The sequence below is a fragment of the Phlebotomus papatasi genome, chromosome 3 (genome assembly GCF_024763615.1).
Source record: "Phlebotomus papatasi isolate M1 chromosome 3, Ppap_2.1, whole genome shotgun sequence".
In the NCBI taxonomy this organism is placed as follows: Eukaryota; Metazoa; Arthropoda; class Insecta; order Diptera; family Psychodidae; genus Phlebotomus; species Phlebotomus papatasi.
Window position 1 is genome coordinate 33,353,046 of NC_077224.1, and position 20,122 is coordinate 33,373,167.

Sequence of the window (20,122 nt, forward strand, 5' to 3'; positions counted from 1 at the left end):
GACAGTGTTACGGCGCGAAACGCCTCTGGTGGGAAAAATGAGAATTGATGCCATCAGCCAACACCACTTCTCTTTCATCATGTCAACGTCACGAAGACACGCCTTTTGTTAGTTTAGTGAATAAAATCCGTTTTTGTTAAAAGAATCAGAAGAGTTTTCATTCCAAGAATCATCACACAACATTCTCAATGATTTGAAGCAGCGAAAGGCGAATAAAGATTGTTTTATCGGGCAAAGGTAATTGGTTCTTTTTCGCCAGATATAATAATCATTTATTCATTCATCTCACAGGTTCGTATAGATCCCACAGGATCCAGCCTGGGATGCTTCCAATACCATTCAATCTTACACTTCTACACACAAGTTCGTGGAGATCCACAGGATCCAGCTTGGAAATACACAAACAGCATTCATTCTAACATATTATCACACTCACAGGTTTGTCTCGCGACGCGACCAGACAGTTTAATCTCAATCTAATGCGGCGGTGTAAATAGCCTCAATACAATACAATACAATATAATTCGAATCGATATTAACCAAATAATTAATAATCGTTTTGTTCAATAAGAAATTATTATCAATTTATTACCAATTTCATTATTTTCATTCATTATACTTATCAAAAAATACAAAGGCCATTCAAATGAAATAATTCAAATTTATATTCTTTTTTTATTTTTATATAGTGAAATACAAAAGCAGGGAAAACACTAAAATAAATTAAGAGCAAATCACCAATGGCAGCCGCCAAGATAAGGTTTTCTTTCAGAACAGTTAGATAAAGTGAACTTTAGATACTATGAATCCACGAACCACCCTTATCGGGGATCTCGTGGCGAAATAAATAAAACCGTCGCGTCTTGGGCGGTGAGATCTCTGACTCGGGACGGGAGTACGGAAAAAACCTTGCACGCTGTGGGAAAGGCGCTCTTGGGCGATCTAGAAGGAATTCAGCAAATTCTTCCAACACGATCTATACGATATTACAACATGATTATACTGTAACAAATATCCCGATACGATTAATAATAACCACCATTATTCAGAACACTCGACAGGTATGCTAGGCTTCCAGAAATCATCAGACTAAACAGGAGTGATACAGTTCTCGTTCACAGAAGAAATGACAGTTCACAAACAATTAATACTTTTGTTTATAGTGAAATGAATATGGTTCCGAGTTTTCCGAAAAATATCCTCTTCATCAGGTATAAAATAATGGGGAAAATACTCGTAAAGTTTTGATTCGCACATAGTGCTTACATTGGGATCAATGGACAAACAAGATCAGGAGCTCATCTTCGTGCAATGGATAGACATAGAAATGAAATAAATAAACAGATCGTGACTCCAGGAAGACCGGCAAAGTGTCCCCAGATACTTGGGCATAGGACAGGGATATATGATGATCATAGTGGCGTAGACTGACTACATGGCGAATTAAAAACGCCATAGAACAAAATGGAAAAGAAGCAAAGGATGAATGGAAGTCAACTTAAGATCCTCAGGATATGGTCGTTCCAAACCAAAGAATCATTGAAAATAATTCCAAGATTTTAAACTATTCTTTTTAGTTTATGTTGTAATTTTTCGTAATTGACAATTTTTCATGAAATTTAACAAATAATGGGTGGCAAAGCGTTCTATGCTTTGCGAAATATTCAAACCTGGGGCTTAGATGCTATTATCTCCAAAGATTGACTTACGGAGAAAAATTACTTATTCATAACCGGTTGGCATCGATTCAGTCTTATCAGATTTTCGAATGTCTCTATAGTCCACAATTTATCGACCGTTGATTTCAAAACACTGATTTTAAGTTAGGTTATGTCTTTTAGTATGCGACATGCATAATTATTTTAATATTTTTGGCAAACTTTATTAAGTAGTTGTGATAATTGTGATCCACAATGAAGAGAGCAAGGTCAAGTACCACAATCGCAAAGAAAGTGGAAGCCGTCGAGCAATTTCAATACTAAAAATCGTTGATAATTTTAAAAAATTACATGGACTATAGTGCGACCCAAGTGTCAAATTTGAAACCAAAATATGGACTATAGCGAGACTCTACTGTATGCCGAAAATAGACACAGGCTGATCCTAGAGAATACTCAGCTCGTAATATTTGGCGGTATAGGATCAGCCCAAACTATCATACACTAAGGATTTAGGATCAAGGATTAGCGTTTTCAGTGTAAATTTCTATTAAATCTCCACACTTTGATTGCTGAAAGGCTTCTTAAGTGCAACATCAATGGATTTTTCGTACAGTAAGGAGCACTCTGATCTTCTCTTTACTCCAATCTTAATGCATTTCAAGATTTTGCGACATTGCGTACCATTACTCTCCATGTTTTTTCACCCAATTGACATTTCGAAAAGCACACAAAAACACCTAACATTTCACTAGACCTCATGAATTTAGAAAATCAGCCTGATCCTCCAAATTATGGGCTGATCCGTGAGTGTATCGACACCATTATTTCTCATTATTTTTCGGGATGATCCCTAAGTCGATCCCTGTGTCTATTTTGGGCTTTAGGGATCAGCCCGAAATCAGTCGCAAAATCTTGAAATGCATTAAGATTGGAGTAAAGAGAAGATCAGAGTGCTCCTTACTGTACGAAAAATCCATTGATGTTGCACTTAAGAAGCCTTTCAGCAATCAAAGTGTGGAGATTTAATAGAAATTTACACTGAAAACGCTAATCCTTGATCCTAAATCCTCAGTGTATGATAGTTTGGGCTGATCCTATACCGCCAAATTTTACGAGCTGAGTATTCTCTAGGATCAGCCTGTGTCTATTTTCGGCATAACGGTGCATTCACACTAGGATTTTTCACGTTTCAATTTTAAATTCAATTGAGCCAATTGAGCATTAAGCTATTTAGAATTTACTTGAAGATTCTCACAGCTAGGACACATTTTGCAAGAAATTTGCTCAATTTTAAATTTTTGATTTTGAGAATTTTGATTGTGAATGATTCCGGAAAATGTGTGATAGTACTTAAAATGTCCTATAAGTCACTTATCTGTTATTCAGAAAAGCCAGAAGAAAAGATTTCTAGGTAAAGGGTTCATGCAGCGACTCTCATACAGTCTTACAGTCTACAGAGACTAGTCTACAGAGATGAGATCTCTGGCTCGACTCTCACAATTGTGAGTTCGAGTCCCGCCCGGTGCAAAGATCTGAATGTTTAGAAAAAGACATGTTCACTGTGATATAACGTTATAAAAATGCACCGCCTCTGCCCAAAAAACTCCGGGAGCATGGAAGACGCATCCACATCACGGGGAGGGCGCTCCTGGGCGATCTACACATAGACTTAGCGGATTCTTCCAACACGGGATACAACAGCAGCAATATAACATGATTATATTGTAACAAGTATTCCGACACGATTAATAATACAGTCTACAGAGCCCTCTTGCCTACAACCCTTTCTTCTGGCTTTGGGGATTCTTTTGCATAACAGATAAGTGACTTATAAGGCATTTTTACACATTTTCCGGAGTCATTCACAATCAAAAATCTCGCGGCACTATTTAAAATTGAGCAAATTTCTTGCAAAATTTATCCTAGCTGTGAGAATTTTCAAGTAAGTTCTAGAAATCTTAATGCTCAATTGGCTCAATTGAATTTAGAATTAAATTGTGAAAATCCTAGTGTGATAGCACCGTAACGGTGTTTCACTAAGTTTTGATATTTTCAAGAATTGTTAGAATTTCAGGATTTCTTGCCTTTGCTCCATTGGTGATTAAAATCGTACAATTAAAATAATCATTTAAAAAGAAAAAGATAAACATTTTTTATAGTATTACAGAAAAGATATAAAATTGCTTAAAATTGATTTAGATTTCGGTTATTGCAGTAAAATAATCGTTTATTGAATTAAGTTAGTTAGAAATTCCCTTGAAAATTTCAGGCAAAACCTCCTCTGCGACATAATTCTCGTGGCTGAAGATATTGAAATTCCAGCGCATAAGATGGTCCTAGCATCTTGCAGTCCTTACTTTTATGCCATGTTCACGGGCTTCGAGGAGTCTCGGCAGGACAGAATAACTCTCCAAGGAGTTGACTTCCATGCCTTGCAGCTTCTCATTGAGTACGTGTACACTTCCGTGGTGGAAGTGACAGAGGAAAATGTTCAGGTACTCCTCACAGCTGCCAATTTGCTACAGCTCAATGATGTCCGGGATGCCTGTTGTGACTACCTACAATCCCAACTGGATCCGAGCAATTGCCTGGGAATCCGGGACTTTGCCGATATGCATGGCTGCATTGAATTACTGAATCATGCTGACGCTTATGTAGAGCAGCATTTTGCAGAGGTTGTCCAGTTCGATGAATTCCTCAATCTGACGCACGAGCAGGTGGTCAATCTCATTTCCAGCGATAGGATCTCAGTGCCATCGGAAGAAAAGGTGTTTGAGTGTGTAGTAGCTTGGATTAACTACGATGTCACCATGCGTCAGCAATACCTGGCTGCACTGATGGAGTACGTAAGGCTACCGCTCCTATCCCAGGAATATTTGGTGCAGCGAGTGGAGAAGGAACCTCTGCTGAAGGGTGACATTCAGTGCAAAGACTACCTCATTGAGGCTCTCAAGTATCATCTGTTGAAGGGAGAGATAAAGGCTTCATTCAAGACTCCTCGAACAATTCCTCGGCAACCCGTTGGACTGCCCAAAGTACTCTTGGTCATCGGCGGGCAGGCTCCAAAAGCCATTCGTTCAGTTGAGTGCTATGATTTGCGAGAGGAGAAATGGTACCAAGCAGCTGAAATGCCCACAAGACGCTGCCGTGCAGGACTGGCAGTTCTCGGGGATAGGGTTTATGCTGTTGGTGGATTCAATGGATCTCTCAGAGTTCGCACAGTTGACGTCTATGATCCGTCAACAGATTCCTGGTCAACTTGCAATAGCATGGAAGCACGGAGATCAACGCTTGGAGTTGCTGTACTAAATGGATTTATCTATGCGGTGAGTTGACAAAGTTAATACAGCATCACATGGAAATCTTATCTATCATCCATTGCAACACTAAAATGCTTTCAAAAGCATTCTAGTATTGCATTTTAGCATTCTAGCATTCCATTCCTTATTTTAGTAGAATATTCTTTTAGCAAAACTACAAAGTTTTTTGGAACGAACTTGGAAGTATTTTTTATCTAAAAAAATTAAAAAGTTGTTATCTGTTCATAATAAGTGAAAACGTCATGTTCGGAACCTAAAAAAAAAAACATTTCGCAAAATTTTCTAGTTTCACGATTCACAACCGATTTAAAACAAATTATTAATCTCTTAAAACCAAATTTCGGTTTATAACCTTTGGAACAATTTTAATCCTGCCAGAAACTCCAAGACCTTTTCTATGAATTAAAATATGCCCAAATCGGTTAAGAAATACCGTCTTTGGAGCAGTTTAACATTTAAACTTGAAAAATCAGCATTAAAAATGTCTAAATTTTCAAGCTATATTCGTGTATATATACAAAATATTGCCATAGTAAACTTTGAAAACGTTATGCAAAATTAAAAAAAACAAATTGCATGTTACGTTTTTAAATTATTGCAACAATAAGAATTTTACTGAGGAAGAAGAGAAGTGGAGGAAATGAAGACCATACCATTGGTTCTTGAGTAGACTTTTTATAGTGTCTCCCAAGGGCTTTGACACGCTATCGTTAACTGTTTGGCCCCTAGCTCTCAAATTATCCGGATGAACAAAAATATTGTTTTTAAGAAAACAGAAAAACATTTAAAACTATCGACTTTGGGTTTTCAGCAAAGTATACATCGTAAAATACATTTTCCAGAATCTCTTTTCTCTAGAGATCTACGAAACGACTTGCAATTTTACTTTTTTTTCAGAAAGGGAAAATGTCCATGCTTCATACGATCCCAAGTTTCGTAATGACTAATTCATATGTTTCTGAATAAATGTGACTCCGCAATATATTTCAAAAACTGGGCAATTTCCTCTAATTTTTAAAATATTAGGTGCGAAATAGGAAAAATTTAGTCGTTACCAAGCTTTGAGATCATATATGAAGCATGGGCACTTTCCCCTATGTCAAATTATTAAGTGAACCAGTCGCAAATTTTGTTATCTTTTATAATAGTTTAACCGTAAGAATCACCATTTAGATTTTAGAAATTATTATCTTTCTCTAAAAAAATGCATTGTGACTTCAATACAGTAGGGGAGACTGGGGCAAAAAGTCACAAATCGAAAAATTCAAAATTCAATATCTTCCAGGGTAAAAAAGATAGAGGCTCAAATTTTTTTTCTATAGATAGCCTTCATAGACCTTCTTCAATGTCGTAAGTTTCTTAGAATTCAAACAAGGAATTCAGAAAATAAAAAGAAATATCGAAATTTTTTGGTCTATCTTTGAAATATTTTCCTTGCAGAAGATAACAATTATTACTTACTTATTTTCCAAAATTGATGCACTGGTGAATATTTTCTAAATAATTTGGATTTTTTGAATACGAATCCGTTATCTATTTTAGAATTTCAAAAAAGTTCTTTTCTCCAGAAATCCTTTTATTAAAAATGGCCACTTGGGGTAAAAAGTAACAAAAAAGCGAAGCAATTTCTAATGTCTCACGGCGAAAAGAAACGTCATTATCATGTCTCGCAGCTTGTTGTTTACATTGGTCAAACGATTTGCAGTCTTTTGTGTGTGTTTTTTTTTCTAAAATAGCTTGAAAAGCGCTTTTCTCGTTTTCTCACTTTTCTCGTAGAGAAAACGATGTTTTACAAAAGTGTAGATGTATAAATTTTCTATGAAAATATGTCCTCTAGGTATTTTTTCAAATTTACGGAAGCCCGTAATGAAGCGAATCAAAATATGATAATACCCAATGTCTGATACTATTTGCCCCAGCATTTTTGAAAATGGTCACAAAATTACCTTTTAGAAATCGGCTCGATAAACGTATTTCCTCACAAAATAGAGGAAAATTACTTTCACAAAGTTGTAGAGCGGTAAATTTCCTATAAAACTGCGCTAATTAGAAATTTTTGAAGTGCTCGAGTAGCTTGTAAAAAAATAAAATATCCGTTTTGTGACTTTTTGCCCCAGTCTCCCCTACAATTCTCTAAATTCTTTCGTATTAATTGAATCAAAAAAAATGTGTAAACTTCGAGCATTTCTCAAAGTTTCAAAGTTTTAGCGCCAATTTTAACCAATTAAGTAATGATCTTAAAATATGCCTAAAACCGCATTAAAGTACTAAATGAATTCCTGATAAAGGAAAAAAAAACAATTAGGGTGGCGGCATTACTTTTGGCCTGTCTTTACTAAACTTCACCTTTTGTCACAAAATGATTTCTAAAAACTACAAATTTAAAAATATTTGATGTGTTATGATAGTATATATCACATTTTTTTTTGGTTTTTTGAAGCATTATTTCTGACAAAAATCTCGAAAAGGCCAAGCAAACACAAACCACAAGTAATGCCTCCACAATATCAATTTCTTTGCTATTAAAATTGGTTCCGTTTTGGAGGGTTTAATTTGAAATTCAAAGGCTTTTCAAATGATTCCAAATATGTCCGAATGAGCTAAGAAATTGGAAGAGGAGAAGCCTGCTTTGAGCTGTAGTCAAAATTAAGGTCTTTAAAACGCTAAGAGGTCCATTCGTGTAGATAGGAACCTGCGTGGAGTTTTATTTATGATCCATTTTGCCTCTAAACATCATTAGAAAAGAATAAGAGGTACAGAAAGAATAAGAATTATTCAGTACATTCAGTTAAGTTGAGAACCTATGTGTTGCTTTACAGACACTTTTTACTATTTGAACGAACTGTAATGCCTGGTTCAGACTGGAGGATTAGTCCAGTTCTCCAAGGTCTCAAAAGTGTAAATAAGAAACAATTTTCCTGATTTTTCAAAATCACATGGATAATTTGCCCTTAATATCCAATCCTAAACAACAATTTCCTCAATAATCTTGCCTGATAAGGAATTAGACGAATTAAGCCGTATGTCTGACGCCCCCATAAGAAAAATTAGTATATATCCTCATTTGTAAACTTTTCATCGATTTGGAGTTTAAACCGTAAAAAATATCAACTTGCGGTCTTCAGTGATCTCCTTAAAACAGTCCAGTTAGTAAACCGTCCCTCGGATTTATTTTATTTTTGAATATATTTCGGAAATAGTCCAGGCCAGCATTTCGTCTATGCGTAGCTATGACCTAAAACTCGCTTTGAAATTTGGATTTTTTTAGTAAAGTCTTGAAGTTTTCAATAAAAATTTCAGCGGTTTCAATCGGTACAGGAGAGTACCCATAATTAAATTATATTTCTTGGTTTTTTTTATTTGTCCACAGGCTTTAACAAATGTTAAAAATCCTTACATGCTCAGTTTTAAATCAAATTTCCATTTTAGAATGGTTTCTAATTTATTAATAAAATTAATTGGTAAAAATTATAACAGTGTTCACCCAAAAACCATGAGGAAGGATAATTCACGGAGATGTCTAAGTTTGAGCAATCCGTAAAATTGGAAAAAAAATGCTATCTTTTTTATTGTTCAAACTCACTAAAGAAGCCATAAATAACACTGAGAAAAAATGGGGGTGCGATTATCTTTTTTTCCTCATAACTTTAACACGTTTTAGGTGTAAAAATATATCAACATTTTTTAATGTTAATTTTACACTTTTTTAAGGGTAAAATTAACATGAAAAAGGGTAACTTTAACCTCTAATACACCTAAAAAAGCATAATATTTACACCGATTTCGGATCAATTGCAGGGTAAAGTAAACATTTACGGAATGTTAATTTAACTTTTTCGGATTCCTCTCACTCGGTCAGTGAAATTCCACATTTTTTATCCTCTCACAATTTCTATATTAGTGGACACCTCAATAAGTTATTCTTCGAATTATTAATATGGCTTTAATTTTCAACCACTCTTTTCGTTTCCCTGCAAGCCCTGTATTTCTAAAATGTATCTAAATTTATTTATGCTTTTTTTGAGATTGGTCACTTGGACATTTCGCCTAATAAGGACAATAATAATAATTGCCCTTGGGTCCTTCGATAATTCCAAATTTCGGTTTTTCAAAGTCAAACACGTCAAACATTAAAAAGTCCATAGAAAGCATTATTTCTGAATCGTTTTGGGCAAATTGGGCTTCGTTGGAAAGGTCTTAAAATCTTTGATAAGCCTCATTCTGTTTCACCCGATTTGATCTACGAATCGGTATGAGTTGATTATGAAACCGGTAAAAACAAAAAGAATAATGAAATGGAAGACTTTACCATTGTCTTTTTTGTAAATTTCATTCCCCGAAGGTCTGCTTACCGCCAAATTTGAACAGTATTTTGTCACTATTCTAAGTCCACTTAATTCTATTCTAAGTTCCAATACAATTTGGAATAGAGTCATCGATAGAATGCTCACATTAAAGTTTTCAGCAAGATATATTGTGCAGTCTAGGTCTACCTCATGAATTTGGAAGTGAATTGCTTTTAAGCCTCCAGTTTCAATTGCAAACCACATTTGCATACATTGCAAATTGGCTTGCAAGAAGAATCCCTCTCTTATACCATAAAGCTGATGTAGACTTGTCACTGTTAATTTATTTCTGCATCCCACGCTTGATGTCACAGTGTGTGAACTGAGAAATCTCAGTGATTGCATATAAAAGTTTCACTCAGTGATGATAAAAAATTCGATTTTCCCTTCATCCACCTTGACTCCTGCAAAGTCCAACTTGAAGCGCCAGGGGAGACTGTGATGCTATAAACTTTTTAGAGAATAGCCATTGGGTCAGAGAGTATGAGAATTCTCTGTGAGTTCTCAATAAATTTCATGGTGCAGGACACTCTCGCATGACTACTTGGCACAACTTCAATTGAATCTTGTCGTGAAAGTTGAAGTTAATTCACTTTCTTGCAACACCTGTCGCTTCTAATAAAATTTAATCAAATGTGTCTCTCTCTGACCATCTTTTCCCTTCCTTTTTTTTTGCTTCCCCATCATAGTGACTTCTTAACTCTTGTCCAAATTTTTGCTTTGAGAAGATGAAAGTCTCCACACTGAGAGAAAAAGAAGATTAAAATTTAATCTTTACTTCATGATTTCAAGTCTTTTTCGGGCCTAAAAAATATTAAGATTTTTTAATTCTTAATATTAGTCCTGTGAAGAATAAAATTAAGTCGGAACTGAAAATAAGATTTTTTTCGAATAACTTAAAATCTTTTTTTTTAGAAGTTAGCAGATTAAATTTAAGACCGCAGAAGATTAATTTCAAGATTTATTTCAAATGATTTTAAGAATATATATGAATAAAAATAAGTCATAATTTTAAGATTTTATTTTATTAAAAATAAGTCTGTTTTCAAAACTGTTTTCAAAATCCACTTATTCTACCCAGCGAGCACAATGATATGCTGAAAACGCTAACTTTTTTTAGCTAACTGTGCTCGCTGAGTAACAGATCCTGGAATCTCCTTTTTGAACTTCTTACGGTCTGAGAAAATCGAAGTATTCAGCAAAAGAAGCAGGATACAATTTGCATATGAGTCTGAAAAAATAAAAAGAAATTGAATTTTAGTACAAAAGAATACAATAAATGATCGCTGTATTACCTTCTGTTATAAAGGGAATCATAGATTTTCTTCAATAGTCGCTTACTGGATCTATCTTCAATATCAATCGCTATGTTGCACAGGAGCCTAGTAATAATCCGGGCAAAATTGCTTATAAATTATGTACTTTCACTGTCGTTTGGGTTTTCAGTGTTATGCCTAGCGCATAATAACTTTTGTTTATAAACATGTTTTCAAAATTTCCCATGGGAATGAGCTAGATAACTAGATCTAGATCTCACTCACTCTCATTGAAGTGTCAAAAATATGTTTACTAAACAAACGTTATTGTGCGTTGGGCATTAAAAACCATCATCTGAAATGGTTGAAACTTAGACCTTTAACGCTTACCTTTAACCCTTAGACCTTTTAACGCATCTTGCATACATATACACAAACTGAAAGTTTTGATCTTCTTTAACTAACTATCATCAGTTTTATCATTAAATACTTCAAAAATACAAAGTATAAGATTTCTAGACAATACATAGACAGTAAGATATCTAGCGCCGTAGCGGTTTCTATAGATGCTTCTACTCCTTGAGCAACTAAGGAAGGAGAAGATGGAAAGAAATGACATTATACAATATATGCCTTACCCTAAAATAACTCAACAAGTCTTAGATTCATCTTGTACCGCGAAATTTAAATCCTCCAAATATATTCGTTAAAGGCTCAGGTTTTGGATTAAATATCACCCAACCTGCATCCGGAAACACAAAAGTCCAACTACACCGACAGTTGCCAAAGATAAGATATTCACTAGGAAATTTAACCAATTCTTCATCCAGGAACTCAAAACTCCTATATTACCAATTGCAGCCTAAAATTCTTAATCAAAAATCAAACAACTTGCATCCCGAAATTCAAACCCTCCAAATATATTAACTAAAGGCAAATGTTCTTGATTAAACATTACCTAACTTGTATCCGGAAATACACAAAAGTCCAGCTACATCGATAATATAGTTTATATAGTAGGACATTGGGCAAAAATGTATGGGAGTTGGTCTATGTGGCGACCACAGATGAGACTAGGCGCATTTTATAGGTAATGGTGTAGGACGAAAAACTACCAAGACCCAGGATGATATTCGTCGAGACTCCTTGTAAAATCGCCTTTATCCTTTCGAAAAAATACTATTTTGACATCGAATTACTCAACATCAACTAAAGGGATCTTCATCAAATTCGGTATGGAGTCAATGTATAACTTAAGCTATTTATCCATGGACACTATCGCCTCCCCCCAGCCCTCCTTCCAATAACCCCCATACAAAATATGGACTTTTTTATTTTAAATTTCCTCTGAGATGAAGTAGACAGCTGAAATGTGGCTTAGGATCAAGGTTTATGAAAGGCTTTTCAACCATGTATAGGGTAAGTGTGCCAAATTCCGGCCAGCTTGCAATTTCGGCCACATTTTTTGTTGCTCGAATTTCCATGAATTTTTATATTTTACATACTCTAGTGATTATACAATGCAAAACAATAACAAAAATGTAGCTTCGACAAACAAGATGACGTGAAAAAGATATTGGAAGAATTCCCAAAGGGCAAGGAACTAGGGGAATGTGGGCATGGTTCGCACAGAGTGAACCTTCAAACGATGCGAATTTTCTCTTTGTTTGCAAAGAGTTGGTTTACCATTTCTCATCTCGTCTTGTAAAGTTAATAATCAACTACACTAGATCCCGGCATTATGCACATTTTCGGGACCGAAAAAAACGCGCGAAATGGCATTATGCATCGAGAAAATTTGCATACCTACAGGGGCTTTCTTTTGAATAAATTGACCGTTGAACGAATTTCGCGCAGAGTAAAAGTCGGTAAAAGTAGTTCAAACAAAAAGATTCAAATGTTTCAACTAATTCAACAATATAAATGCATTAACAAACAGTACATGGCCAGAGTTCTTCAATAAATGGTTAGAATAATAAAAAAAAAAACCTTAAAAAAAGAAATTAAAATTTTGTTCTGAAAAAGTAGCAAAATGTTTTCAAATTTCCCGCGTCGCACCATAGTATGCATTCAGGCGTATTTCAAAAATGATTTCATAAATTGACTCCCGATGGTAGGCAAATTTGCATAATTGTGTGTGCATAATTCCGTCAGGTGCATAATCTCGAAGGACTTAATGCCGGGACTGAGTGTATCGCATATGGGTAAGATGTGATGACCTAGCTCTTTGCAAACAAAGAGAAAATTAGCATCGTTTGAAGGTTCACTCTGTGCGAACCACGCCCACATTCCCCTATGAGAATGAAGGTGGCCGAAATAAGGCACCAAAGCTATGTCTATATTTTTATTCATTTTAAAATGTATTAAGAATGATTTTAGAGTAAATAAAGACGGTAAACTCTTTACAAGGTTCCAAGCAACACGCTTACAAAAGAAAGAATTTAAAAAAAATCAATTTGTATTTAAAATATTACATTTCAAACTTGAGAGTTTGACGCTTGCGTGCAACTATGCCGAAATTTGGCACACTTACCCTATAGGCTCCTCCCCCAACCACTCCTTCTTGTAGCCCCCATACAAAATAATGACTTTTTCCACTATAACTCCCCTGTGAAAAGAAGTAGAAATCAGAAACTTGGCAAAGGATCAAGGGCAATGGAAGGCTCTTTAACAGTGTATATATACGTTTCCCCCCGCCACTCCTTCCAGTAGTCACCATACAAAATGAGGACTTTTTCCACTATAACTTCTCTCTGAGAAAAGGTATAAAGCTGAAACACTGCATGGGAACAAGGTTTATGGAAGGCTATTCAGTCATATAATATCTGACTACGATTTCAAAAGAAAATAAATAAATAAATCACAGTTAGAAAAATAAATCAAAATATGTAATGATTCTACTGAAATCGATGAATACAATGAAGTCATATCTTTCTCTATAAAAGTATGAGACATACATATTATAAGATCATTAAAATCGGGTGAACAGTTTCGAAACTTAACACATTTTTTGTTAATTGAAAACTTTGATAACCTGGAGCATCCCTTGCCGTCGACTTGTGAACTGATCTATACCGCTATTTTATAGGATTTTTCGAGACCTTTCGATTGAGCATTCATTGATTAAATTCGCTTAATAAATCTCTGTGATATAAGGTATCAAGTTTTGCCTTTGACCACTTCTGTTTCAATGTCCTCCTACGCATGTTATGCATTGTAAAGACATATGCTCTTCTGTCTATTTCGAGAATATGCAGTCATTTAATACATTTTATGTTGCAGTTTATGTATTTCCTTAAAAAAGACAGTATAATTTCGCATATTTCGTATAAGAGATTATTTTTCTTCTACGAAAACCGTTTTTTTTTTTTTTTGCTCTAGAACTTTTCCCCCATGGTTTAAAACTTTGGTCCCGGAACAAAAGTTGTTACCTATTCAATGATATTGGTCTCATTGGTGGTCGCACCATAGACCACTTTTGCCCATTGTCCTTTAAGTGGGAGTATGAGAAAGTGGCTTCAAATTTCAGAAAACTTGAGGGGCTAGGTTTTAAATCATACTTAACAAGAAATTTATCAATTATCCGTATTGCTGCTACAAGATTTAAACTAAATTGTTGAAACTACGCTCTATTTATATTTTTTAAAAAATCGGTATATCAATTTCAATATAAATAATATTTCTATTGTAAGTCCATTTTAAATTATCGAGTTCTGATTATTTTTCCAAATTACAGTAGACTCGCAAATTCGGCTCTTTTAAGATCGGGCTACTTTTTAATTCGGGCAGCAATTACATTTGAAAAAGTTTGTTGTCATTTTTCAAGTTTGATTATGATTATCAAATGAATCAAATATACTCAAATTTGGCATGGTTTGTCTTAGTTTTGATGTGATTTTGCATTATTGAGGGATTTTCATGCAATTTACGTTATATATGAGTGTGTAAACTCAATATATATATGCACATGAATAAAAAATCGTTGCATTTCAAAAAGTTTGTCGCCCGAATTTCTGTCTAATTCGGCTGACATTTCGGCCCCATATGCCCGAATTTGAAAAAGTCTACTGTATAGTATTGTATGTCGACTTATCACATGCATCTTGTTAAAAATTCCGAGCTAGATTATGATAAGTCGAGATACATTACAGATTTTTCTGACTTTGTTAAATTTTCCAAAAAAACACTAATAAATGGACACTTTTTTACATTTTCCACTAAAACTACCATCGTGGAACATGTTTCATGGGGAAGAGCTTACATTTTTCTACGATATATTGCAAAAAGTATATGTAAACTAATTGCAGTTAAATTTTTATAGCTTAGGGGAAGTGCTCATAATTTTGGACAGTCTGCTTATAAGCATCGAAGTTCCAAGTTTGAAGTGCGATATTTTCAATACTAATTGACATTTCTTGTTACTCTCTTTTCAGAAGGGTTGTTTAGAAACTTGGCAAGCTATTTATCGTCTTATTTTTACTAAAATTAGTTCTAATACGTTTAAAAATGAATTGATATATAGAGGTGACTTTGGCTCTTATTTTGGACAACTTGTTTATTAATTTGTCCAATTTGGCTGTAAATTTGGACAGCTAACCCCCTCAATAGGATGCCTATTGTTCTTCATTTGATGAACCAATCTTACCAAGTCCTCTTCCTGTTCATGTAAGGGAAACGTAGAATGTCACAGAAGCCCGGAAACTTTCCATATCATTCATTAAAGTGAGTTGACTTCGATACTCCAAGAACGTGCGGATTCGCTCATTCCCTGACCTTTCCGGGAGCCTTTCAGGGCATTTCTCGCTACATCTCTTTCGTAGAGATGATGCTCCTTTGTTTCTCCAGGCATTTGTCCAACCTAGTCATCACAAATGCTAAAACTTCACGAAATTTCGTGAGAAAAACACCTGTCCAAAATAAGAATCATCACCTCACTGATGAATGTCTTAAAAAATTTCCCATTTTTCACACGAAAAATATAATTCACAAGGCAAATCTCACTTCAGGTCAAATGTACAAATCATCAGTAACGTGAATCAACACAATTTTCAATGAATATTCAATAATATCACTCAAAAAAAGCGAACAAACTTTGTTAGTACTTCACCAAAACTAAATAAGACTGAAGTAAGCCACGAAGTTCTGTCATATTTCTCGTAAGCAATTGCTCACACTGAATTTTCAACAAAGCAATTTCAACTCAAATCATATTCAAAATTTAACGTATTTAGTGTTAAAATCTTCCAAAAAGAACAAATATTTAGATAGAATTCATTATTCATCTAAAATTGGAATAAAAATCCATCATTTTAATCAATTTATTTTTAGTGTCCAATGTTATCCTCAAAGTGTCCAAAATAAGAATCTGGACAAAATTATGAGCCTTTCCCCTAATATTGTATCTCAAACTTTAAACTTCTCTCCTGAAAAGTTGCATTTTAGGCTTACAATAGTCTTCTTCGGAACCGACGAATTCTTTTTCTCACTCTCTCACATAGTACGAACATATTGCTGCACACTATATTCGTTTCTTTCTCTCTGAGAGAGTGAATAATAAAATCAAGTCTCCGCAAAAGATTTGAATTTATGACTAAAATCAGGGGCATGACATTTCTTATGTTTCTAGCGATCCGAAAAAACTTTTGAGTTTATTAGCTGTTTTCTATCATTATAGAATGAATTTGCAAAAAATACTAATACAAAATAAAAGCCAATTTAAGAGCGAAGAGGCAACCGAAAACCGTAAATTGGCAACCTACGTAGTTTTGGATATATCTCGTGAAATGTGTACGAAAACAGGGGAAAAAATTACACTAAAATCGGTCGCATTTTTCAGAGCTAATGTCACCCCCTTGACTAAAACGACTAAGAACTAATCGAAGATATGAAGGAAAAGATTAAAATTTATTCTATTTTTGCAGAATAAAATTAAGTCGTCAAAAAATATAATTTTAAGATTTCTTTTTTCTCTCAGTGCAGATAAACTTAAACTTTTTTGGAAACTTGTGAATTTCTGCAGGTGGGTGGTTTTGACGGATCAACGGGACTTTCATCGGCTGAATTCTATGATCCACGTAAGCAGGAATGGCGAATGATAGCATCGATGTCGATAAGGAGGAGTTCTGTTGGTGTGGGTGTGGTGAATGGTCTTCTGTATGCTGTTGGGGGTTACGATGGAGCATCTAGGCAGTGTTTGGCCAGTGTTGAGCGGTACAATCCTTCAACGGATGAATGGTCTCAAGTAGCAGAGATGAAGGCTCGCAGAAGTGGAGCTGGTGTTGGGGTTTTGGATAATATTCTGTATGCCGTTGGTGGTCATGATGGACCATTGGTAAGGAAGTCCGTTGAGGCTTACAATCCTGAGAGGAATGTTTGGTATCCAGTGGCAGATATGTCATTTTGTCGAAGAAATGCTGGAGTTGTTGCTCACGATGGTCTTCTGTATGTTGTTGGTGGTGATGATGGTACATCGAATTTGTCGTCGGTTGAAGTGTACTGTCCGGAAACGGATACATGGCGTACACTGACGGCAATTATGGGTATTGGTCGTAGTTATGCTGGGGTATGCATCATTGATAAGCCCATGTGAATAGAGCAGCAGGGCGCAGCGGCGCGGTATGCAAATTGTGGTGGTGGTGATGAGGAGAATAGTCAAGCGGAGGGGTGTGGCAATGAGGGTGCTGTGGGCTATGCCCAGAACACTTCCCAAATTAACCAAAATGCTCCAATTCACTCCTCCAATCCACACTATGAGAACATCTATGAGTCCATTGACCAATATGCTGCCGCTCTAGCTGCCCCTGCTGCCCCAGATGCCCATGAGGCTGCTCATCCATTTCGGATACAACCACAGCGTTCAACTGGCTATCGCAATGAATTGTACGATCGCACAGCCGGCTATGATGTTCCACGGCAGCTCCGTGGGAGTTTTGCCAGCAATACCACCAGCAACACCCGAAGGGCTAATCTGCACCTAGATCTCAATCCTAATAGACCTAGGTACACCTCAGCCAGTCGACCGCATCGACAGAGGAGTTTCGATGATACCGAATCCTACCACTATAACAACTACATCCGCTATGAGAATATCTATGAGCAGATCCGTGAAGATCCCATCTATCGGCAAAGTAGCTCAGCTTCAGGTTCCAGGGTTTATGGTAGACTGGATGTCATTGGACATGGAATTGGGAGGATTGAGCGCCATCTGAGTTCCTCATGTGGAAACATCGATCATTATAACTTAGGAGGCCACTATGCTGTCTTAGGACACTCGCATCTTGGCACAGTAGGCCATATTAGGCTCAATGCAGCTGCATCTGGGAGCAAATGTTGCGACACCAAAGATGCCACAAATGGCGTCAAGAGCAGCTATAGCTTCTTCAGTTGCCTGGGCGGTGAGAATTCTCAGAGTATGAACAATATCTATCGAGCTGCCAATGGCGGTACAGCTCCCAGGGAGAATTCAGCTCCAGTTGGTGGATCTTTCCCAACACAGAGACCCACAGGAGCTATTCCCAAGCATACAAAGAGCAAGAACAAAGCCTCAGCATCCAATCACAATTCCACCCTCAATCGCATCTCAAAATCTTCTCTGCAGTGGCTCCTGGTCAATAAGTGGCTACCGCTATGGATTGGTCAGGGACCTGATTACAAGATAATCGACTTCAACTTTATGTTTTCGCGCAATTGTGAAGGATGCGGTGATGCTGGGAGCCATCAACAGGGTTTGGTGCGCTTCAATGGACAAGCCGAGATGCGTCCAAGGGCTGAGACAGAAGGACAGCGTCCAGGAAGGATTGTTTGCAATAATCAGTCTGTGGCTAGGGTTCGGGAATGTGAATATGGCAACAGGAGGGACAATTGGTGGCCAGAATCACCAAAATTGGGAACTTATGATGTCCCCCGGGCTCATAGACAGCAATCACCGTTCTTAAGAGCACGATCTGAAAGTCCGAGCATCGCTCAACGCCCAAATATGGCTGATCCCTTCCGGAACTGGGAGCTCAACACTGAAAATAATAGCTTCAGACCAGCAAATGGCAGAGTGAGAGATGTTAAGAGGATTACAGATGGAACTTTCCGCGTGAAAGACTACAAAGAGTCAAAAGTAACTGCACAATCTGAGAGATCATCCTCTCCAGTTCCATCAACTTCCCGTGGGCCTGTAAACAGAGTCAATGTGTCTTCTGACGATGAAAAAACACCTTCCCAGGCTATTCTTCCGCCTGGAAAGTCCAAGACCTGCGACGAAAACCCCTCGTCATCATCAGAATCAATGAGAACAGCCGATAGAGATGCAATGGAGGGCAGTAGTGATGATTCTCTGGGAGCCACAGCTTCTTGCCAACAAATCTCTGATGTGAATTCTGACAATGCCGAAGAGGATCAAATAGATGATGATGATTTTCCGGAGAGTGATGAAGTGACTCCGACAGAATCAAAATGAAATTAAGGTATAGAGAACATTTTCCATTTACCATCTCTCCCCTTGACTATATACCCCCCAAGAAGAAGAAAAAAAAGATATACTTTGTGAGAAAAAAAAAACATAACGGGACGAATCAGAGCCAAGAGAGTCTGCGAAAGCGCAAAATTTAGAGTTGTGATGATTTCATTATGGGGAAACGCAAGTAGAGGCCTATCTTATTAAATTTTGAGCAAGCTCTCTCTATCCGGAGCTGAAGATTATGATTGCAGACTTGAGAAAAATATTTAACAGGGAAGGGGCAAAGCAAGAAAAAAAAAACAGCAAGAGGTAACGAATTTTTCTCATAATAAATCTCATTATTCAACCTTTTTATCCATTCGTATACTTCATACTTTTTCACTTGTAATATTTTCTTTTAAAAAAAAAAATCACATACTTCTAATGGAGTGTGTAACAGACTTAAAATTTTTATCTCCATCCCTTGGCCAAAATTTATAAGACAGAGTATAGTTCAGAAAGACAAGGTTTATGGAATATGACTTTTCTTTTAATAGAAGAAAAAATAGCATGTTAAAAGGCTTCAGCAGAGCTGGCAGTATTTTGGTAAAAAAAAGGGGTCAGTAAAAAATTTGAACTGATCAACTTGCAATCTAAATTAAAATTCAAATTCAAATTCAAATTAAATTTTGACAGTAAAGTAATCGATTTGGGTCAATATAAAAGCAAATTACACAAAAGATGTAAACTGCAGTCGGTAAGTAAAAATATGAATTTTGATCAATGAAAAATCGATTAATTTAATTATGCCTCCGGCACACCTTTTAGACCCGTAAAACTTCATGAAATCGAAATTTGAAACCCTTTCTTTCTCACACGTTCTGCATATGACTATCTCATTCTTTCGCACTCCAAATTCGATTGAGCTAAATTGAATTTGGAGTGATGTTTAAAAGAAGAAGAAGAAGAGTGCGAAAGAATGAGATAGTCATATGCAAAGCGTGTGAGAAGGAAAAGATTCAAATTTCGACTTCAGGAAATTTTCCTGATCTAAAAGGTGTGACAGAGCCATTAGAATATAAATTTTTGGTGAGGAGCTGCTGGCACACCTTTT

The 20,122-nt window shown here is 36.1% G+C and overlaps 1 protein-coding gene across 3 annotated transcripts in view; it reads left to right on the top strand.

The window, feature by feature from the left end:
- Positions 1 to 20,122, top strand: part of LOC129805343 (ring canal kelch homolog) — a 31,040-nt gene that overhangs the window by 1,973 nt on the left and 8,945 nt on the right. For 2 of the 3 annotated variants that reach the window (XM_055853204.1, XM_055853205.1), the window contains exons 3-4: positions 3,931 to 4,987; positions 16,603 to 19,036. In XM_055853204.1, coding sequence (XP_055709179.1) covers positions 3,931 to 4,987; positions 16,603 to 19,029 — 3,484 coding nt within the window. In that variant the 3' untranslated portion in view covers positions 19,030 to 19,036. Of the gene's footprint in view, positions 1 to 3,930; positions 4,988 to 16,602; positions 19,468 to 20,122 lie in introns of those variants that run through there. The other variant, XM_055853206.1, reaches the window with a different exon arrangement.